The sequence below is a fragment of the Artibeus jamaicensis genome, unplaced genomic scaffold, assembly GCF_021234435.1.
Source record: "Artibeus jamaicensis isolate MK-2021 breed Jamaican fruit bat unplaced genomic scaffold, CSHL_Jam_final contig_793, whole genome shotgun sequence".
In the NCBI taxonomy this organism is placed as follows: Eukaryota; Metazoa; Chordata; class Mammalia; order Chiroptera; family Phyllostomidae; genus Artibeus; species Artibeus jamaicensis.
In genome coordinates, this window is record NW_026521975.1 from 11,046,042 (window position 1) to 11,069,219 (window position 23,178).

A 23,178-nucleotide genomic window follows, 5' to 3' on the forward strand; every position below is an offset into this window, starting at 1 on the left:
AAAGATGGAAACAGCCAGGGTTGAGTAAATACAGTAAAATGGGAGATGTCTCCACTCTGAACTCAGCCTCACCCCACCCCACTATCCCCAACCATCTGCCTTAGGTGGCCTATAGACTGGAGAACCTGGATGTGCAGGCCTTTGTAACGAACAGTGAAGTGAAAAAAATGTAAGTGGGATAGTTCCCATTGGGTCCCTGAATCCTCCATCTTACCCCTCACCTCTTAGTTCCTCACTCTGCCTCTTTCACACAGTGATCCTCCAGTAGCACTGACCTCAGAAAAATCCCAACAATGGAGGGTCATATCGAAGTTCCAATACCGCCCTTGGGGTCCTGTCATCGACTTCCTGAACACCCAGCTGCTGGATGCAGTGGTGGAGGCGTTTTTACTACAGGCCCCACAGGGGAGGTGGAAGAGAAGTGAGGGGCCCAGGAACAACGTCGTCTTCAACACCATCTCTAGAAGAGATGTGCACAGTTTGATGGCATGTGAGTCACTACTGTCTTGGGGACACTCACAAGGATAGTTGAGGGAGGAGGTAAACGGAGGGAACTTGTCACAGATAGCCTACAGAAAACCATGGTTTAAAAAAGTATTCTACTTGCAAGAAGCAAGGTAATTTAGTTTTGTTTGTAGTTTTTGAGGAATTGTAAACATTTCACCCACTAGCTGTCTAGATTTAAGAGCAAGAGCAAAAAATACTACTTGACGACTACTCATGTGCATAGTTTTACAGAGCAATTACCCCAACTGCTGCCTTCCTAACCTCTGCTGCTAATGGTTTATATTCCTTTAATAAAATTATTAGTGATTTTTTAGCATTTTAAAAAAGATTTTATTTATTTATTTTTAGAGAGAGGAAAGGGAGGGAGAAAGAAATATCAGTTAGTGGTTGCCTCTCATGCATTCCCTACTGAGGACCTGGCCAGGAACCCAGGCATGTGCCATGACTGGGAATCAAGCTGGCAGCCCTTTGGTTCACAGGCCAGTGCTCAGTCCACTGAGACACACCAGCCAGGGCTGTTAGCAATTTTATTAAAGTACCACTGTACTTTATATACATAAACAAAGATATCCTTTTGCCTTTGTCCTATGGCTGGAGGACATTAAGCTGAAGACCCAGCCCAAGGGCAGAGATATCCCCTCCCTGAAAGGGTGTGTGATCCTTTGCAAAAGCCATCCCCAGTCCTGGCCTCAGGTCTCCCATCTAGAAAATGAGATAGGATTTCTGAGGTCCCTTTCAGCTCTGACATCCCTTGACTGTGCCAGAACAGGGATGAAATAAGTTGACAACCTTGTCAGAGAAGGAAAAAAATAGCCCAACCTATTTTGGACTGAGACAGAGAACAGGGCAGTGACCAGGCCAAATCCAACAGAGGCCCTTGTGTTGCTCAGGTCCAGGAGCAAGCAAGAGCTTCTTCGAGAATGCAGGCTCAGTCTCATCCCTCCTGGGGACGATGACAGGAAATCCTCCAAATTACTATGAGTATGTGTGGTAGAGGAGTAGGGTTGAGGGTAAGGGAACAACTACCCCAGACAAGACTACACGTTTTGTTCAAGAAAACAAACAGAACCCCATAGTTTTTATTACACAGGTACTATATGTTTATTTTATAAACTTTAGGAAATAAAAATTTACAAAAAGAAGAGAAAAAAATCACCTGTATTTCCAATCCCCAGAGACAAATCCATTTTGCACATATCCTTCTGATTTTTCTTTTATGCATAAGCACCTTCACACATATCAAATTTTTTTACAGTAAAGGGTTCAAATCATACCAAATTTTTCATAACCTTATTAAACAATTGTGAACACATTATATTGAATGTTGTGTGAATATTCCCATTTAAAATATTATTTTATGATATATTTTAATGTGGTGTGGTATAATATATTTTAAATAGGATATTATACTAATCGTGACTGTTAATTTGGTACTTACTATGTCATGCACTATACTGAATACTCTCATATATTATCTGATTTAAACTTTCTCAGCAAGGTAGGTGCTATTAACATTTTTTTTTAAGATAAAGAAACTAAGACTAAAAGAATTAAGAAATTTCCCCAAATCACACAACTAGTTAGTAGTAAAGGTTGAATTTCAACTCAGGCCTGGCTGACTTCAAAGCATACACTCTTAACCAATCATTGCCCATACTGGTGCTTAATGGTTGCACAATATTCCTTGTTGAACAAAACTTAAACATTGTTAAACATTGTTAAACATTGTTACTGTTTAAATCATACTGCTCTGGACATCCATGAACATAAGTATTTGTGTACTCTTCCAATTATTTCTAAGAATAAATGGCTAAAATGGAATTCTTGGTCAACAAGGTATAGATTTGGTTTTAATCAATTGCTTTCCGTGTTCATCTGTGTCTTACCTAACAGTGAACGTGAGCACGCTGCAGCGTTACCTAAAGTGCAATGGCTACGAGGGCTACAAACTGGTCTACAGCCCGCAGGGCGGCTTCACTTGCATGTCCCCCTGCAGTGAGGGCTACTGTGAGCACGGAGGCCAGTGCCAGCACCTGCCCGATGGGCCCCACTGCAGGTGAGTGGCGCATGAGGCAGAGGGCAGTGCTGGGGAATCCAAGCTGAGCAAAGACACTGCAAAGGGTCCGGAAAAATCATGGCACCTGGAAATTATGACGGTTCCCTTTGTAACTGAGAGAATGAGGATTAAGAGAAAAGGGGATAATGTGAAAGAAAAGGTGCGAGCGCCTACTCTGCATGGAGAATAAAGGTGCTATATTACCTCTGAAACTCAAATTGGCCGCTAGGTAAGTATTATGACTATTTTAAAGATGAGAAAACTGCAGTTCAGAGATGAGGGCCCTGCCCAAGGTACCCAGTAAAGTTAAGTACCAGGATATGTGCTCCAAAGTCAAACTCTTCCACCTGATTTTCCTTCTTGGGTGGACACCATGCTGTCTCCTTGTGGGAAAAAGGAACCCTTTATCTTGTGCCCCTTCTTAAGAGTGCCAGGCATGGGAGGCCCTCTCAGACTGGTGCCTTAAGTCCTGTTGACCCATCAACAGTCTGAGGGGTTCCAGGTGAGGAAAATGCACTAAGTCTGTAGGCCTGGTAAGAAGGGCAGCGTCACCTGGGCGCTTTTGTCACAGCAGTGCCCTCTGCCTACCCTCACTCCCCTACAGCTGCAGGCTGACTTGCCCTCTCCCGAGAAGGCGGGGGATAGAGCCAGGGCATGGGGTGGCGGAGAGCGCAGGGCCGAGCTTTTCCCGGCTGGAGAGGGGTTTGCGACTGCGCATGCTCACCTGTGCCTAGCCCCTCGCCTCCCCCTGCTCGGCTGATGCTGACCTCACGTTAATTGGCACCGCATCTGCTTTGCACGGTGGCTGCTCTTCAGCCCCACCTCAGGGCTAACCCGGCCTCTTTCCGTAAAGGGGAGCCCAACCTCAGGAATCGAAAACCTCAGGTCCCGCCGCAAGAGAGGGTGGCAAGGCTGAGCGCCGGCTTCCCCACTACTGACTGTGTCCCCTCTCTCTGTCCCCAGCTGTGTGCCCTTCTCCATCTACATGACCTGGGGCAAGCACTGTGAGCACCTGAGCATGAAACTCGGCGCCTTCTTCGGGATTCTCTTTGGAGCCTTGGGCGCCCTGTTGCTACTTGGGGTCATAGCGTTTGTGGTCCTGCACTTCTGGCGCTCCGGGATCCAGTACTCCTACCCCCTGGACTCGGAAAACTGAAGCCTCGCTCCAAGGAGCTTAGCTGTGCCTTAAGATACCTCAAGACCCTCCCCAGCCTCACCTGCATATTTCCAGGCGCCTGTCCTTTGGACAGATTGGAAAAAGGAAGATGACTGAAGGCGATGAAGGATTCTTCAAGGAAAATGAATAATGGGAATGAATAATGATAAAGATGAGCACAACTTATCAGTAGACACAGAGGTGAACTGGAAAAGATTAAAGATCTACTACATAAACCAATGGATTCTCACAAGGAGGGCACACACACACACACACACACACACACACACAAGTTAATAATGGGGCGATGGCTCCAACTTAAAAGCCGAAATGCATTTGCACATAAAACTCTCCAGTTTACTTCTAAGTCGAGTCTATTTAAATAAAATCTCTCTGACTTACTATGTTTGCAGAGCCTTGGGTTCCTTTTGTTGTTTTCCTCTGTTGGCTAAAAGGCCGGGCACTGGGGGTGGAGGAGCAGAGGTGGGTTAGACCCAGTCCTGCTTCAGCTCTCACTACTCCTCATTCCTCCAGCCTGGACTTGGATCCTTACTTCTCCCTCCACATCACTTTCTTCCCCTCACCCCAACCCAAGCCAGAGCCTGGCCCTCTGAAGGACTATAGTGATACCTCCCATACTTGGTCCTTTCCTGGACTCTAGGCAGAGTCTTCTGAGCTTCTCCACCCCACGGTCCCTCAGCACCACTCTGCTTGTTCCCAGCAACCAGATCTGTTTCTACCTCATCCTTCTCTCTTTGTAGACAGAACTTCACACCTTCCTCATGCAACAACTCCTACAACTGGTCCACAACTCCTGTGTCTCCCAGACCTCAATTCCAACTCTATGCAGAAACTGGGTAACTGCCTCCTGGTCCTAAACACCAAATCCCTGAAGAGATAATCTGATTGATCCAAATTATGTCAATTTTTCATCTCTGGTCCAATCTAGTGTGGCCCTAGGGTAGGAAAGAGGGTCCCACGTTACAAACCTGGTGCTCAGGCTCACTCTTGTAGATGAGTGAGTAGTGGTGTTGGAAGAAGTTCCCACAGAAACTTGGTCTTTAGGAGGTATAGCTCAGTGGTAGAGCATTTGACTGCAAAACCTTGGTCTTTGATCTGAGCAGTGCTCCAAACTCTCTGCTTTAGATAGAGAATGGCTTCTCCCACCAGGTGAAGCACCTCTCGTGTGTACAAAGCTGTAGCTTTAACCTGAAACGTCCCAAAATGTAATCATATCTCCATATAAAACCACATTCATTTAACCCCCATATTCATTTATCAATTAAGCACAGAGCCCAAATGGGCTCACTGTGAAGTCTACCAAACATTTCAGGAAGAAATTCTACCAATTCTCTATAATCTCTTTCAGAAGTTTGAAGCAAAAGGAATATTTCTTAACTCATTTTATAAGGCCAGCATTATTCTAATACCAAAGCCATCAAATCTAATGAGACATTAATACCTGATAAGACATCATAAGAAAAGACTTTTGGCCAAAATGGCGGTTAGGTAGACACTCTGTGCCCCCTTGCATAACCAAAAGAAGGACAAAACAAATTTAAAAACAAAGAACAACCAGAACTGACAGAGAACCAAACTGTATGAAAATCTGACAACCAAGGAGTTAAAGAAGAAGCATTCATCCAGACCAATGGGAGGGGCAGAGGCCAGTAGCTGGTGGAAAGGACTTGCAGCAAGGCAGTGGCTTTCAGACTGGGCAGTCCCACATTAGAGTGCAGATAAACTGGGAGGAACAACTTGGGAGTGAGACAGACCACGCACCCAGTATTTCCAGTACGGGGAAATAAAGCCTCAAAGCTTCTATCTGAAAACACCTGTGGGGGTTGAGGCAGCTCTGGGAGAAACTCCCAGCTTCACAGGAAAGTTTTTTAGAGAGATCCACAAGGTCCTAGAATGTACACAAACCCACCCACCCAGGAATCAGCACCAGAAGTGCCCAATTTGATTGTGGTTAGCAGGGAAGTGACTGAAACTGGCAGAGAGCGGAGCAAGCCCCGGTGTTTCCTCCTGGACCCCTCCCCCACACAGTGTCACAATGTAGTGTTGTGGGTTGCCCTGCCCTGGTGAATACCTAAAGCTTCCACCCCCTACTACTAACAGGTACACTGAGACAAGAAAAGAAAATGGCCCAAATGAAAGGACAGATCAAAGCTTCAGAAAAAATACAACTAAGCAACAATGAGATAGCCCAATCTATCAGATGCACAGTTCAAAACACTGGTAATCAGAATGCTCACAGAACTGGGTGAATATGGTAGCAAAATACAGGAAAAAATTAAGGCTATGAAAAATGAAATAAAAGAAAATGTACAAGGAACCAACAGTGATGGGAAGGAATCCGGGACTCAAATCAACAGTTTGGAGCAGAAAAAAAGAAAGAAATATTCAACCTGAACAGAATGAAGAAATAAGAATTCAAAACAATGAGGAGAGGCCTCAAATGAAGACCTCCATGGCATCTTTAAATGTTCCAACATCTGAATCATAGGGGTTCCAGAAGAAGAGGAGGAAGAACAACAAATTAAAAATTTATTTGAACAAATAATGAAGGAGAATTTCCCCAATCTGGCTAAGGAAATAGACTTCCAGGAAGTCCAGGAAGCTCAGAGAGTCCCAAAGAATTTGGACCCAAGGAAGAACACATCAAGGCACATCATAATAACATTACCCAAGATTAAAGATAAAGGGAGAATCTTAAAAGCAGCAAGAGAAAAGGAGACAGTTACCTACAAAGGAGTTCCCATCAAACTATCAGCTGATTTCTCAAAAGAAACCTTGCAGGCAAGAAGGGGTTGGGAAGAAGTATTCAAAGTCATGAAAGGTAAGGACCTACATCCACAATTACTCTATCCAGCAAAGCTATCATTTAGAATGGAAGGGCAGATAAAGTGCTTCCCAGATAAGGCCAAGTTAAAGGAGTTCATCATCATCAAACCACTATTATAAGGAATATTAAAGGGACTTATCTAAGAAAAAGAAGGTAAAAATAATGAACAGTAAAATGACAACAAACTCACAGCTACTAACAACTGAACCTAAAAGCAAACTAAGTGAACAACTAGAACAGGAACAGAAATGGGGATCACATGGAGGGTTATCAGCAGGTGAGTGGAAGGAGGAAAGAGGGGAAAAGGTACAGGGAATAAGAATCATAAACGGTAGGTACAAAATAGACAGGGGGAGGTTAAGAATAGTATAGGAAATGTAGAAGCTGAAGAACTTATATTTACGACCCATGGCCATGAACTAAAGGGGAGGAATGTGGGTGGGAGGGCATGTGCAGGGCAGAGAGGAATAAAGGGGGGGGGGAATAGGACAACTGTAATAGCAAAATCAATAAAATACATTTTTAAAAGACATCATAAGAAAACTATGCACCAATGGCTCTCATGAATATAGGTGCAAAAAATCCTCTACAAAAATATTACCAAATCAACTCTAACAATGAATAGAAAGAATTATACATCACGAGCAAATAGTATTTATCCTACATATGCAAGCCTGCCTGGTTCAACACACAAAAAACAATTAATGTAATCTATCACATCAACTGACTAAAGAAAAATTATATGATCACATCAAGAGATGCAAGAAAAAGCATTTAACAAAATCAAATGTCCATTTATGATCAAAACTCTCAGCAAACTAGGAACAGAAGGGATATTCCTCAGGCTGATAAAAACAAAAATATGTATGGTGTTATATGGGTTCTAGACTTATGGGGTGATCACACCATAAGTAATATAAATGTCTAATTATTATGTTGTACACCTGAAACTAATATATTGTATGTCAACTGTAATTGAAAAATTAAATTTAAATCTACAAAAAAAACGAAAGCTATTATCATACTTAATGGTGAGAAACTCAAAACTTTTCAGCTAAGATTAGGAACAAAGCAAGGATGTCCCTTTCCAACCCGGTATGTTGTTGAAAAGAAAAATCTGAATTGCTTTTCAACATCATACTTGGAGTCCTAACTAAGTCACATACCAAAAAAGGGGGGAGGATAAAAGATATACAGATTGGGAATGAAAAATTAAAACTGTCATTGTTTACAAATGACATGATCATCAATATAGAAAATCTGAAACCAATAGTGATTTTAGCAAGGTTGTAGGATACAAGGTTAATATATGGAAGTCAATTGCTCTGTTATGTAACAACAATAAATAAATAGAATTTGAAATTACACATTACCATTTACATTAGCAAATCCCAGAATTAAATACTTAGATATAAATCTAACAAAATATTTATATCCATATAAAGAAAAACTACAAAAGCAATGAAAGATGTCAAAGAACTAAGTAGATGAAGATATATTACATGTTAATGGATAGGAAGACTCAATATTGTTTAGATGTTAGTTCTTTCCAACTTGATTTATAGATTCAGTGCAATTGAATCAAATCTCAGCAAGATTTTTTGTAGATATTGACATACTGGTTTTAAAGTTTATTTGAAGAGTCAAAAGACCCAGAATAACCAACTCAATATTGAAGAAGAACAAAGTCAGAGGACCAACACTACTCAACATCAAGGCTTACTCTCAATATTTTATAAGCTGCAGTAATCAAGACAATGTGATATTGGCAAAAAATATATATACACAGATAGATCAATGGAGCAGACTAGAAAGCCCCAAATTAGACCCACATAGATATAATGAACTGATCTTTGATGAAGGGGCAAAGGCAACACAATGAACAAAGGTAGCCTTTTCAACAAATGGTATCAGAATAACTGAACATCTTCATGCAAGAAAATGAATCTGGACACAGATCTTACAGTTTTTACAAAGATTAACTCAAAATGGATCATAGAATGAAGCATAAAACACAAAGCACAGATTATAGACCTAAATTTAAAACTCCTAGAAGATAACATGGGAGAAAATGTAGATGACCTTGGTAATGGTGATGACTTTTCAGGTACAACAACAAAGATATGATCCATGAAAGAAAGAACTGATAAGCTGGACTTCATTAAAATTAAAATCTTCTCCTTTGTGACAGACAATGTCAAGAAAAGGAGAAAACAAGGCATAGACTAGGAGAAAATATTTGCAAAAACACATTTGATAAAGGACATATTAGAATGCTCAAAATATACAAAGAACACTTGAAACTAAACTGTAAGAAAATGAACAATCTGGTTAAAAAACAGGCAGGAGACCTGAACAGAGACCTCATCAAATAAGATATAACATGGGAAGTAAGGATATGAGAAGATGTTCAACATCATATGTCATTAGGAAATTGCAAATTAAAACAACAATAAGATACACACCTACTAGAATACTCCAAATCCAGAACACTGGCAACACCAAATGCTGATAAGAACATGGAACAAAAGGAACTCATTCATTGTCGGTGGAAATGCAAAATGGTGCAGCCACTTTGGAAGAGATTTTGGCAGTTTTTTACAAAACTAAACATACTTCTACCACATGATCTAGCAATCACACTCTTTCATATTTACCCAAAAGAGTAGAAAATTTATGTCCACACAAAAACCTGTTACATGTAGCTTGATTCATAATTGCCAAAATTTGGAATTAACCAAAATGTCTTTCAGTAGATGAACAGAAAAACTATGATACATCCAGACAATGGAATATTATTCAGTATTAAAAAGATATGAGCTTTTAATCAAGCCAATAAAAGAAATGAAGGAAACTTAACTGCATATTATTACATAAAAGGTGCCAATCTAAAAAGGCTATATACCTATGATTCCAAGTATGGCATTCTGGAAAAGGCAAAACTATGGAGACAGTAAAAAGATCAGTGTTTGCTAGGGATTAAGAAGCAGGAAAAGATGAACAGGAATAGCACAGAGAAGTTTTAGAGCAGTAAAAATACTGATACTACAATTGTGGGTGCATGTCATGCATCTCTTCAAACCCATAGACTGTACAACACCAAGAGTGAACCCTAATGTACACTATGGACTCTGGGTGATTATGACGTGCCCATGTAGGAGACAAATGCACTTTGGTGGGGATTGTTGGTCGGGGAGGCTGTAAACACGGGGGCAGAGAAAACATATGGGAATTCTTTGTACTTTCGACTTAGTTTTGCTGTGGACATAAAATTACTCTTAAAAAGTTTATTGATTTAAAAATATTAAAAATTTTAAATTAAAAAAATGAAGCGCATATAGCACTGGAAAGAGATGGGGTGGGGTAGTGGGGCACGTTGTGGAGCAGTTAGAAAGGCAGAGATGTAAAACAAGGAGGGAGGGATGAGGCAAGCACAGCGGACTGATGAGACTGCTCTGGCCCTGACCACTGCAATCCTAAATTATGTGATTAGGATTTCAGAATGTGACTCGAGGTCAGAGTGAGAAAGGCTCTATTTTAGCATAAGGTGTAAACATTACATCTCATCTTAAACCCAGGGAGGAAGGACTCTTGGCAAGGGATTGACCCATGCAGTGCAAGACATCATTGTTATAGTTACTTTGCGTCATCAAATGTGGGAAAGGAGGAACTGAAATAACAAAAGTAAAGTGGCAAGTAGGGAGCAAGGCCCCTACTTGCTCCCTACCAAAATTCTTTCTCCCCTCATCTGTCTTCATACACTATGTTTCTTCTCCTCCCAGACAACTGGGCTGGAGGCACTGGAGATGTTCAAATCTTGACGGGAGGACAGGGCTCACTATAGCATAAGGAAACCCACAGACTGGGAAGAGCGGAGGCCTACCTTTACCCTGGTGGGAAAGGACATTTACAGGGGGGTTGTCAGATTTAGGAAATAAAAATATGGTAAACCCAGTTAAATCTGAATTTTGGATAAATTGTACATAATGTTTAGTGTAGGGATGGAATATTTGAGACATCCATATACTTTAAAAGGTATGCATTGTTTATCCGAAACTGATTTAACTGGTATCCTGTGTTTAATCTGGTAACCTGCTCAAGACAGCTGAGTCATTGAGCATGTAGAGAAAGGGTGTCATGAGAAAGGAAGAAGGCACCTGTGGGGGACACCCTCCTCTGGCTAGGAAAGAAAGGCCTCTTCATAAATGGTGCAGTTAGATCAAGGACACTGTGGCAAATTTTCATCAGCCCACTCCCTGACCCTCTATGGTTTGGAGCCTACCACTTACACACCTGGATTGGAGAACTGATGGGCACTTCTTCAGGGCTCCAGATACATATTTGTTTGGCAGAGAGGAGAAGCAGACCACCCTCCCTCACCCCCAGTTGGTGGTGGGCAGCTGAGACACCCTCAGTGGGCCCTGGGAGAGCTGTCTGGGAGATGCTTTGCCAGAGACACAGATTCCCTTGCCCATCCATTTCTACTTTGAGAGGAGCTTTTCAGAAACTGTCTGTGAGCCAGAGGCAAACAGCTTTTAATGACCAGGATTACCAGTAATAGACGACTGGCAGAATATACCAATACAAGTATTTATTGATAACAAAAACTGGTGCCCACTCATTTCATTTGGGGCACACCCACAGGATTATTTATCATTCACTGCTTCCCACTACCTGGTGGCCAGTCCCCCTCACAAGGGATGAAGGAAAGCCAACCTTGGGCAGAAGCTTCAGTTGAAGTCTCTTGTCAGAAAAGTTCCACCTCCCATTGTACTCGTGGCCTCGTGTTTTTCCCTCTGAGATTGTGCTGAGTCACAGGTGACCTTAGACAGACTATCTTGTTTAGGTCCACACCCACCTTTGCCTCTACAAAATATGTGGCATTTTCACCTCATATACACACACTTTTGAATCTTAAATACCTGGAGAATTTTCTCCAGGCACTTTTGGTTCTTGTTGGTTTTATAACATTACTTCCTCTAATTTGGGCCATTTCCAGTAATTCACTCTCTTTCTCTTTCTCTTTCTCTCTCTCTCTCTCTCACACACACACACACATACACTTTGATTCCCAAACGCTTCTAATTAGTGTATTCCATATTTTACAAATTTTAGGCTTTCAGTAACATTAATCAGCATTGTATGTACCCATATGTCCTTAAAAGTATGTAATTAAGATTAAATTATCCATTTTATTAGGTATCACTGAATTAAATAAGTGCAAAGCAAGAAAAGAAAAAAAATTTAAGAATTAGATTTATATAAGAGCAGGGTTATAGTCATTTATACAAACTGCTCTCCATTTATGCCTAATTATAGTGCAGCTTAATAATAATTACATCATAAAATTTATACTTTGACTTCAACATTGAATGCCATTTTCTTCTCTTTGTTTTTATTAAAAACCTCACCCAAGGACATGATTATTGATTTTAGAGAGAGGGAAAGAGAGGGAGAAAAACATCAGTATGAGAGAGAAACATCAGTATATTGCTTCTTGCATGCACCCTGACCAGGGACCGAGCCCATAACCAGGCATGTACCCTGACGGGGAATCAAACCCATGATGTTTCAGTTTATGGGGCAATGCTCTAACTGACTGAGCCACATCAGCCAGGGCTGAATGGCATTTTCTTAACTTTCAGAATCCAGGGCCCATATTTCATGGCTGTCTGCTCACTGGCCCATCATCTCAGTCATTCAGCAAACATTTGAGTGACCTCCATGCCCAGGGCTCTGTGGCTACAAAGATGAATACTATATGGCTCTGGTCCTGAAGTGCATATGATTGAACAAACTTGTAAATAAATAAGTCATGGTATAGCATATTAAGTATTATAACAGAAACCTAAATAGACTGAGAAGTTTCCTCTTTAGGGAATTTGGGGAAAGCCACCATGAGGAGGCACTGAATGAACTGAGCTGTAAAGCGTGACCAGGAATTTTCCAGATGAAGGGACCAGAGGGAGGAAAAACATTCCAGGGACAGGAATCATGATGTGAAAACACATTTGATCAAAGAAAGTATAACTAGGAAGTAGTAAAAAGTTCCCTGTGGAAGGAACGTAGGATGCAGGACATGAGGCCATAGGACACAGAGCTGAGAAAGTTGGCTAAGGCTGTATCACATAGACCCTTATATTTAAAGCTGGGCGGGGGCGGTGCAGTTAACCCTGTAGGTAAGAATAGGACTAGCTTTGATTTTAAAAAGGAAAGCTCTGGATATAGTGTGAAGAGTATCTTGAAATTTAAAACAAGTGGTTTCATCTTAAGAATATAAAAGAGAGCAGAATAATATTTCATGAATTTCTTTCCATGTAAATAAATATACATCTCAATAACACTTGTATAGATTGTGTAAAATAACACTATAATTAATCAAATGGCTACACTGGAATATCTTATTTATGTTTTGTTTTGTTTTTCTTTTATTGGCTGTTGTAAATAGTTCTGTAATGAACATTTTTAAAAATTAATTTACTTTACAATTCCAGTTGACATACAGTATTGTATTAGTTTCAGGTATACAACATAGTGATTAGACATTTATATACCTTATGAAGTGACCACCCCAATAAGTGTAGTACTAATCTAAAGCCATATATATGTAATGAATATAGTTATTTATCAGTCCTTGCATAAATTCCTAATTATTCCCTTAAGATAAACTCTTAGGAATAAAATCTGGGTTAAAGGGTTGCACATTTTTAAGACTTTGGGTAGTCAAATTGTTCTCTAGAAAGTTTGTACCAATTTTATTCAAACCTATTAAATAAAAGGTTGTTTTATTTAAACAAAGGTTTAAGAATGCTCTTTTCTCATACCTTCATTAGTACAAACATTGTAATTTTTATAAATTTTTACTTATTGACACACAAGAATATCTCATTGTATTAATTTACCTTTTTTCCTGATGAAGTCAAAGTTTCTTTTTTGTGGAAAATAGGCACTTATATTTCTTCTTTTTGAATTGTCTGTCTTTGCCATTTGTTTACTTTTCTATGGTATGTTTGCCTTTTTATTGCTTTGTAAGAGCTCTTTGTATATTAAGGGTATTTTGGTTTTGCCATATATGGTATAAATAAGTTATTTCAGATTGTTATTTCTACACATCTCTAACCTCCTCTACTAACTTTAATTCCTGTGGCTTAAGACATCTTTGAGTCCTCCATGGCACATAACGTAATGTTCCTTCTATTAACAGTGCTCAACAAGTATGCCAGGATGAATGTTTTAATTAATTTTGTTTAACCTACTTTATAAAACTCATTATTCCCCCATTTTGCAAGAGGGAGCGAGTCAGTTGAATATGCATACTCCCCTTATTCAGAGCAATATTCAAGTTGCCTTGTTTCCTTTGTTCCTTTAACAAATATTTACTGAGCACCTTCTATGTGTCAGGTACTGTCCTAGACCCTAGGGATACAACAGTGAGTAAACTCTTTCATTCCCATCGAGGGAGACAGATCATAACAAGACAAATAAAATATGTTTTATGCCATGTTGTGACCAGTGTTATGAAGAAAACTGAAGCAGAAGAGGGTGATCAGGCAGATCCACCAAAGAGATCAAGGAGGTGGAGCAGTTAGCTGAGTGGGTATCAGAAGGTAAAGCATTCTAAGCAGACTGAGCAATGCATGCAAAGGTCCCAAGGCAGGACCATGCCCCCAAGATCTCACGCATTCAAGGAACAGCAAGGAAGTCAGTGCTGCTGGAGTGCAAGTCTGCAGGTTAAGGAGGCTGGCAAGGGGGTGCAGATCATATACAGCTTTGCAGGTCTTTGAAGGAACTTAGCTTTTTCTCTGAATGAAATGGAAGCGTTTAGAGCAAAAGCATGGCATGGCCTGCCTTACATTATAAAAAGACAGACCTGGCTGATGTACTGGAACTAGACCGAGGGTGGGAGGCAAAGGTAGAATTAGGGAGACCTGTTAGGAGGATGTTAGTAACCTAGTTAAGAGATGATGGACTCTTAACTTGGACTAGGGTGACAGCAGTGGACATGTAAGAAGGGATCAGAGTCTGTGCACATTTTTACAATAGTAAAGTCAACAAAATTTCCTGATGAATTGGATGTAAAATGTGCAAATGACATTAATTGAGATGAAGAAGATGCAGACACTGCAGATTTAGAGAAAAAGATGAGGATGTGATTTTGAAAATGTTGAATGTGAGGTATCAGACCAAGTGGAGATGTTGAGTATATAAGTTAACAATAGTTATATATAAAAGGTGAGATTTTAGAAACTTTTTTTCTTTCTTTTCCCCTCCTCTTTTCATTTCTTTTCAAAATTTTTTTCTGCCTTGGTCCTTTTGAATTAAAAAAATAATTAATCATAAGCAAGTTCTACTTTTACAATAGGAAAAAACACATTTAATTTTAAACATAGTAATAATGTGATTTATGAGATATAGGCAGAGGAATGGAGTATTACATACTTTCTTTTAAATCTGCCTGAGTTTAGAACTTGCAATTCAAGTCAATTCAACAAACATTCTCTGTGCTATTACTACAGGTCAGGCACTCTGCTAGGTTCAGGGGATGCTGAGATAAACAAATATTGTCCCTGCTCTGAAGGAGCTCACAATTCAACAGGCTCCAGAGCCAGCCTCAGTAAGTGCTGTGGTCCAGATCCAAACCAAGAATGAGAGGAGCATGAAGGAGAAAGGAGGTAGTGGGAATGTATCATAAAAATGTCAAAAACACACACGTCAAATACATAACATCTGGGTTACACTGAGTGTAATTTTATTATGAGATAGAAGCACATAGTCAATAACAAATGGGTGATCTAAGGTTACTCTTTACTGAAAGACAATCTATATGCAAGGTAAATCCAAGGACATGTGGAATAGAGGAAGCCCCACTCCACACACAACTCAGGTATCTGTGAGTCAGGGTCCCACTGCCATGTCTAGGATTAAGGGTTAGGCCAGCTGACCTTCATGGGAACCTTCCAGGTACATCTTGGTGTAGTAACGGACTTCATTCTGCTGTGGGTCTCAGGCCATAAGCAGCACAGCCCCCCTCTTGGCACACTGCCATGCCTGGCTGCAGCTGATGTTCTTTAGTCCCTCTTGACACGCAGCAGGGAGACTTGGGTGGGAGGCATGTGGGTGTGCAGTTCATGGTGGAGCTGGAGGGCAAAAAGAGCAGGTGAGTAATTCAAGCCCATCTGGCCTATGAGCTCCCCACAGACCTAGTACAGGAAGGGACAATGGGAGAGAACAAATGGGGAGGTCAGCAACATTTCTTGAGCCTCCCACAAGCTGGGCATGGGCTAGGGGCTTTATGTACATTATGTCATTTAAACCTCCCAGTGAACTTTTAATACAGGTACGATTAGCCTTATTTTATAAGACAGGAGAGTAATGTGGAGTAACTTACCCAATATCACACAGTTAGGGTTTACATTCAGATCTACGTGGCTTAAAAGTTCCTCATTTGTCTGACCCCTGGGCCCTACACCAATGGCCAGCTTCCACGAACCGATGCCAAACACCACAATGGCCTGGTTCCTACACCTCTACTCTTGACCTGCTCCTATCTCCCTACTTTCTTTCTGACCCCTGAAATAGTTTCCAGTTTGGATGGGGGGGTGGCTCAGATATGACACAACCCTGGCTTTTCTCTCCAACTGGGATTCACACTTGCTACTTTGATTATCACATGAAGTGGGCATTTGTCATTTATTTGGCTGTCCTGCTTCAAACTCTCTATGTCATGTTCAGGGAACTACTTCTTATGGGAGTCTGATGGGTCTCCTTCTCCCTAACAGAACTTCAAGAGTCCAAATATTCCTATCCCCTGGTAGCAAGATGTAGGCACAAGAGCTAGGCTGAGCTGACCCATTTTAACCTTCAAAAATTCAACCATTTAAAAAAACCTAACCTGAGAATTTTACCACTAGAAGTTTTATTCAGTGATCTGGCTTCAGGAAAATTTTCCCAATTTGTTGTACAAATATATTCCAATCTTGGTCCCAATCTACAGCATACATTAATGGCTTTTTTTTCTTCTGCCTAGCATCTCTATTTCCTTTGGGGCCTGTCCTGCCCATTCTATGTGGTTCAAGTTGGGCTATCAGTCATGGTGGCCCTTGTAGATCAATGAGATCAGCCCTTCATGAGTATGATATGCAGATCTTGAAAGAGAAAGTGCCTTGTGAATCTAGGGTTGTCACAGCCACCTTTTCTTACATATGGAGAGAGGCCCTGACAAATGAAGAGAGCAGAGCCAAGAAAGAGAGAGAGAAAGAAAGAGGAAATCCTTGATGATCATGTTTGAGCTGCCAGATCCAGCATAACTGAAGCTGAAACAGCCGCTTCTAAGTATCTCAGCCAATACCTTGCCTTTTCTGTAAAAACCATGGTGGGTTGGTTTTCTCCCTCTTGCAACCAAAAGTTCTACCTTCCTGCCCATTAATATGATTGACCTTCTCCCAGAAGGCCTGACTTTCTAAAAGCCTGAGGAAATTGGGGATGAGGAAAAGAATTTTTTTTTACATAGTGAAGAAGAAGAATTCAGAACTCAGGAAAAACAGGCAGAAGTAAAGCCAGGCAAGGATTTTTAGATTTAGTTTTTAATACTTCATAAGAAACTAGACTCCTCCCAAGTGTAACAGTTGCTCTTCTGTGCCTGGCATATCTTCCCAAGAGTTCCCAAGAATCTCTCACTCTCCTCTACTCTCCCGACTCTCCTAGTCTCTCAGTAAGTGTTTACCCACCTGGTGCATCAGTCTTTTTGCCACTCTGGGGTCAGTGAGGTCTTCTGGGGAGGCCACATTCAGTCGCAGGAGGAAGAAGCCTTCATCTCCATCTGCAAGTTGAGAACAGTAGGAAAATAAAAAATATGGCAAAGGTGGTACAACATTCACAAATCAATAAATGTGATTCACCACACAAACAAAATGAAGGATAAAACCCACATGCTCATATCAATAGATGCAGAAAAAAGTTTTGATAAAATCCAGCACACATTTATGATAAAAAGAAACTCTCAGAAAAGTGGGAATAGAGGGAACATACTTAATATAATAAAAGCCATATATGACAAAACCACTGTCAGCATCATACTCAATGAGCAAAAACAACAAGCATTTATCTTAAGATTGGGAATATGAAATGGATGTCTGCTTTCACCTCTCTTATTCAACATAATACTGGAAGTCCCAGCCACAGCAATCAGACAAGAAGAAAAAAAGGCATCCAAATTGTAAAGGAAGAAGTAAAACTGTCTTTATTTGCAGATGACATGATACTAAACATAGAGAAGCCCAAAGATGCTATCAAGAAACTACTAGAACTGATAAATGAATTCAGCAAAGTAGCAGGATACAAAATTGATATCCAGAAATCAGTTGTATTTTTATATGCCAGTAATGAACTAACAGAAAGGGAAATTTAGAAAACTATCCCATTTGTAATTGCTTCAAAAAGAATAAAATACCTAGGAATAAACCTAACTAAGGAGGTAAAAGAAAATTTACCTGTACGTGGAAAATTATAAGACACTGAAGAAAGAAATTGAAGATACAAATAAATGGAAGCATATACCATGCTCATGAATAGGAAGAATTAATATCATTAAGATGCCCATACTACCCAAAGAAATCTATAGCTTCAACACAATTACTATCAAGATTCCAATGACATATTTCACAAAACTAAAACAAATATTTTAAAATTTAGCCCTGGCTGGTGTGGCTCAGTGGATTGAGTGTGGGCCTGCATAGCAAGTGGTCACTGATTCAATTCCCAGTCAGGGCACATGCCTGGATTCCAAGAGGCAACCACATACTGATGTTTCTCTTTCACTCTTTTTTACACCCTTCCCTTCTAAATATAAATAAACAAAATCTTTAAAAATGTATATGGAACCACAAAAGGCATAGCAACAGTGATCCTAAGATAGAACACAGTTGGAGGAATCACACTACCAAACATCAAAATATACTACAAGGCTATAGTAATCAAAACACCCTGGTACTGGCATAAAAACAGACACATAGATCAATGGAACAGAATAGCCCAGAAATAAACCCACACCTTTCAGTTAATTAATATTCAACAGAGGAAGTAAACACATACAATGGGCTATATACAATAAAGATTGTTTATTCAATAAATGGTGTTGGGAAAATTAGACATAGGTACAGAAAAATGAAACATGACCGCCTTCTTATACCACACAGAAGAATAAATTAAAAAATGAACCAAAAACCAAATGGTAGACCTGAACCCATAGAAACCCTAAAAGAAAGCATAGGCAGTAAAATTTTGGATATTTCTCATAGAAATTTTCTATCAGATACATCTCCCCAGGCAAGGGAAACAAAAGAAAACTAAACAAATGGAACTACATAGAACTAAAAAAGTTTTGCACAACAAATGAAAACATCAACAAAATTAAAAGACAACTCACAGAATGGAGAACATATTCACTGATACATCTGATAAGGAGTTAATATCCAAAATGTATAAAGGACTTACAAAACTCAACACCAAAAAAAATAAACAACCCAATTAAAAAATGGGCAAAGGACCTGAATAGACACTTCCCCAAAGAGGACATACAGATAGATGTCCAATAGACATATGAAAAGATGCTCAATGTCACTAATCATCAGAGAGATACAAATTAAAACCACAGTGAGATACAATCCAACACCTGTCAGAAGGGCCATAATTAATAAGTCAAAAAAACAAGTGCTGGTGAGGATGTGGAGAAAGAGGAACTCTTTAGCACTGTTGGTGGGAATGCAGACTGGAGCAGCCACTGTAGAAATGGAGATACCTCAAAAAATTAAAAATGGATCTGGCTTTTGACCCAGAGATCCCACTTGTGGGAATATACTTGAAGGAACCCAAAACACTAATTCAAAAGAACATAAGCACCTGTACATTTATTGCAGTGTTATTTATAATGCTAAGATATGGAAGCAGCCCGAGTGTCCATTGGTTGATGAATGGATAAAACCACTATGGGACATCTACAAACAGAATTATACTTGGTCATTAAAGGAAGAAAATCTTATCCTTTGCAATGGTAAGGATGGACTTGGAGAACATTATGCTAAGGGAAATAAGCCAGTCAGAGAAAGACAAATACCATATGATTTTACTCATATGTGGTATTTAATGAACACACTGAACTAACAAGCAAAATAGAGATAGATTCAAAGAGAACAGGATGATAGGGTGGAAGGAAGTTTAGGTGCTGGAGGGACTGAACAAAAAGGAAAAAGGACTCATGGGCATAGACAACAGTGTGGTGATTGCTTGGGGGAGGGGACTATAAGAGGACTAAATAGAAATGGAAAAAATAATACAATAAAGATTAAATTTAAAAAGGAAAAAGAAAAAAGAAAAGATGAAAAATTTTAAAAGCATTTAAAAATAAAAATATGTTGATAATTTGAGTTTTTTTTTAAATAAAAATACAATAGAAATTATGAGTTTGGGTGTCAAAGAGACTTTCACTTGGAACCCTACTGCTCTCTTTTGTTAGATCTCTTTTCATCACCTGTCATGTGGGATAATAATACCCACTTCAAGTGATGGGTTTGTTAATTATCATTTTCAATTTTATTTTTAAATTTCATTTGACATTTAATATAATTTTATACTAGTTTCAGGTGTACAGTGTAGCAGTTAGACAATCTTATAATTTACAAAGTGATTCTCCAGTATTTCAAGCACCCACCTGGCACCATACACAGTACATTACTTGCTATATTCCCTATGCTGAATTTTACATCTCTGCAATTATTTTGTAACTATCAATGTGTACTTCTTAATCCTTTCCCCTTCTTTTCCTAGCTCCTCATCATATGGTGGCTTTGAGTCCATTTACTTCTCTATTTACTTAGAGAAGATAACACGCAAAGATTGTACTGCATGCCTGGCATCAGAGAAAACATTCATTGGTTGTGAAGTATTTTTATATCACCTCTGCCTGGAATAAAAAGAAATTCAGCAAGGTGATTGTAATTAATATTTTTATTTTACCTTCCCAGAAAGGCAGGGCAAGTGGAGGATATTACAGGGATGAAGCATGAGGACAGAGTGATGGCAAGTGGAGACGGAGGCCACAGGCTGACCGGGAGCTGAGGTAACCAGTTAACCAAGCAGCCTTGGACATGGGACTTCTCTAAGAATTACCTGCTGTCTTAGAGATGTAGCTTTGAACTCCCAAACCTCCAACTCGTTTATTTATTTTGTCACAATTTATGGTGCCAACCCCAGCAACTGCATCTAGTGAGCCCCACTTCATGGGATCCAAGCTGCTCAGAGGGCAACAGCTTGGGTCAGATGCCCACATGGTGCTCCTCTGTGTGGCTCTGGCTGAACCAGAGGCTTCTAGAGCATGAGGGCTATGTCTTCTAAATAAACTTCGGGGCCTTACCTGGTGCACACTAGTTACTCAACAGTTAACTTCATAGAAGGGCAGAGCTAGAGGACCTCATTGTTCATCCATTGCAACCCTCTCCAGCTACTGGTGGAGAAACTGAGGCTCAGAGAGGGGGAAGAACCTTTCCTAGGTCACTCAGGTTAAGGGCAAAGCCAAGATCTCAAACAATTTCTCCAGATATTCATCCTCATGCTCTTTCCATACACCACCCTAACTCCACTTGTTACTGATTTTAGTAAGAACCACTAGAAGGTCATGAAGAGGAGAGACATCAGAGACAAGGCTCAGAATCGGCCCCCCAGATCCTTCCTCCCTACACCTTAAGCATGTAGACGTCCTGGAGACTCAAAAACCCAAATCCCCCAAGATCACACCTAAATAGCCTGTTACCTGTAGTGTCTTCTGTGGTCCACTTCATCTGAGAAGTGGTAGGTGTCAGGGGCTTCCCTCCAGCTGTGCTGACAGTCTCTGAAGTCTTTGCTGAGGCTGTGGTCTTGGCTGAGGTGATGTCAGTTTCTTGGCTGCTGTTAGTTGTAGTCAGAAGGACAGAAGGACGAGAGCTCCTGCTGATAACAGGCCCACTGGTTGTGCTATGTGTGGTAGAAGTCTCTGGGAGGGTGGATTTCTGGATGGGGGGTACTTCTGAAAGGCTGTAGACCATACGAGAGGACCCAGTAGAGGAAGTCACTTTGCTCACTGTTGACCCAGCCTCTGTGGAGATCGTAACTGCTCCTGAGATCTTAGTATGGCTTGCTGTCTCAACAGAGAGGGGTAAGGTTTCATCCAAGGGGTTCGTGCTTACTGTCATCAAAGTTCTACTGGAGGTGGTGGCCTGGGCTGCTGTTGATTCTCCTGTGGTGCTATTGGCAGTGTGTGGGGGCTGAACTATGGTATCAGGAGTGACTGATTCAGTAGTGCTGGCTGTTGACAAGGTCTCAGAAGAGGTCATGATCCTGGTAAGGTGTGATTTTGCTTCAGTGAAGTCAGGCAAAGCTGATGTCTCAAGGGTGGACAAGGTCCCCCTTCTTCCTGTGGGGCTATGGTCTATGTCTGAGGTCCCAGTAATGGTGGCAGTTGTTTCTAGTTCTATAATGCTGCAGTTGGGAACCGCAATGTTAGTGGTGGTGTAGGTAACCAAGGCTTTAGTTGGGACAGTGACGTCAGGTGCCAGGGTTTGTGAGCTGGTGATGGCTGGAACTGAGTTGCTCTCCAAGGCCAGAGCCCTGGCCTTTGCAGACATGTGAGCCAATGGTAAGGCATCAGTTGTGATCCTCTTTGCCTCTTCAGAGCTGTCATCAGTGCAAAGGGTATCAAAGACAAAGAGATCGCTACCTGTAGCAGTCTCCACAGTGGTCATTCCAGCTCCTGAGGAGCTGCCACTTGTGGCTGATGTCTCCATGGGAACAGTCGTCAGAATCATGAACTTGGAAGGTGTTATTTTTGTGAGGGCCCTGGTCTCTGTTGCAGAAAATATGTTTTTGTTTTCTCTGGTCTCTGATTCTGAGATGGTGCTGGCTGGTATTAAGATCCTGTCAAACGTCTGGGTGTTCAGGGTTTGAGTTTCTAAAGGGATGTGGCTTGGCACAGAGGGCTCAGCAAGGCCAATAGTCTGGGAAGCTCCCTCTGAGCTTGTGTTGACCCCCAGAGTCACAGCTGGTAGTTCTGTGTGGTTCATTGTCACTGGAGGGCCTGGTTCACGGGTGCTGGGGCCTGTGTTGGATAAGATAACTTTGTGAGCCATGAGTTCCAGTGGACTGACCTCACAGTAGTTCTTATGTTTATGCCCCGGGCACTGCTGGGAAGAGGGTGGGAAGGAAAGCTGCCTTCCCTCCTTGGGTCATCTATATTTACAAGGAAGGAGGTAGTATTGGGAAGACCAGTTCCATGCGACAGCCACAGAACTTGGGTAGCCCTAACGGATGTCCTCTGATGGCCCACTTGAGGCAAGCAAACCTCAGAATCTAGTTTATTATTGGTTTGAAGGCTTCAGAGGGACTGTGTGGGGCCAGGATCCAGCCTCAAGGGGGAGCAAAGGAGGCAGAAATCTACATGAGCCAAGAACTACAGAGCAGGGACCTCAATTCTCAGAACTTTCTAAAAGAATGTTTATCACTTTCCATCAATATTCTTCTCACCCAGTAAATGTTTCCCCATGGAAATAAAAACACTCCAACCATAAGAAACTGTGAAGGCTGACG

General features: G+C 40.8%; 2 protein-coding genes across 4 annotated transcripts in view; one reads left to right on the top strand and one right to left on the bottom strand.

Moving 5' to 3' along the window:
- The window catches only part of MUC4 (mucin 4, cell surface associated), a 28,747-nt gene extending 24,978 nt beyond the window's left edge, over window positions 1-3,769 (top strand). Inside the window, exons 20-23 of one of the 2 annotated variants that reach the window (XM_037131833.2) lie at window positions 105-169; window positions 255-490; window positions 2,401-2,563; window positions 3,527-3,769. In XM_037131833.2, coding sequence (XP_036987728.2) covers window positions 105-169; window positions 255-490; window positions 2,401-2,563; window positions 3,527-3,719 — 657 coding nt within the window. In that variant the 3' untranslated portion in view covers window positions 3,720-3,769. Of the gene's footprint in view, window positions 1-104; window positions 170-254; window positions 491-2,400; window positions 2,564-3,526 lie in introns of those variants that run through there. The other variant, XM_053672820.1, reaches the window with a different exon arrangement.
- Window positions 3,770-15,275: 11,506 nt separating this feature from the next.
- Window positions 15,276-23,178, bottom strand: part of MUC20 (mucin 20, cell surface associated) — a 31,834-nt gene continuing 23,931 nt past the window's right edge. For both annotated transcript variants that reach the window (XM_037131852.2, XM_037131844.2), the window contains 3 exons: window positions 21,371-22,690; window positions 17,295-17,386; window positions 15,276-15,704 (listed from right to left, as the gene is read on the bottom strand). In XM_037131852.2, coding sequence (XP_036987747.2) covers window positions 15,636-15,704; window positions 17,295-17,386; window positions 21,371-22,655 — 1,446 coding nt within the window. In that variant the 5' untranslated portion in view covers window positions 22,656-22,690 and the 3' untranslated portion in view covers window positions 15,276-15,635. The remainder of the gene's footprint in view (window positions 15,705-17,294; window positions 17,387-21,370; window positions 22,691-23,178) is intronic.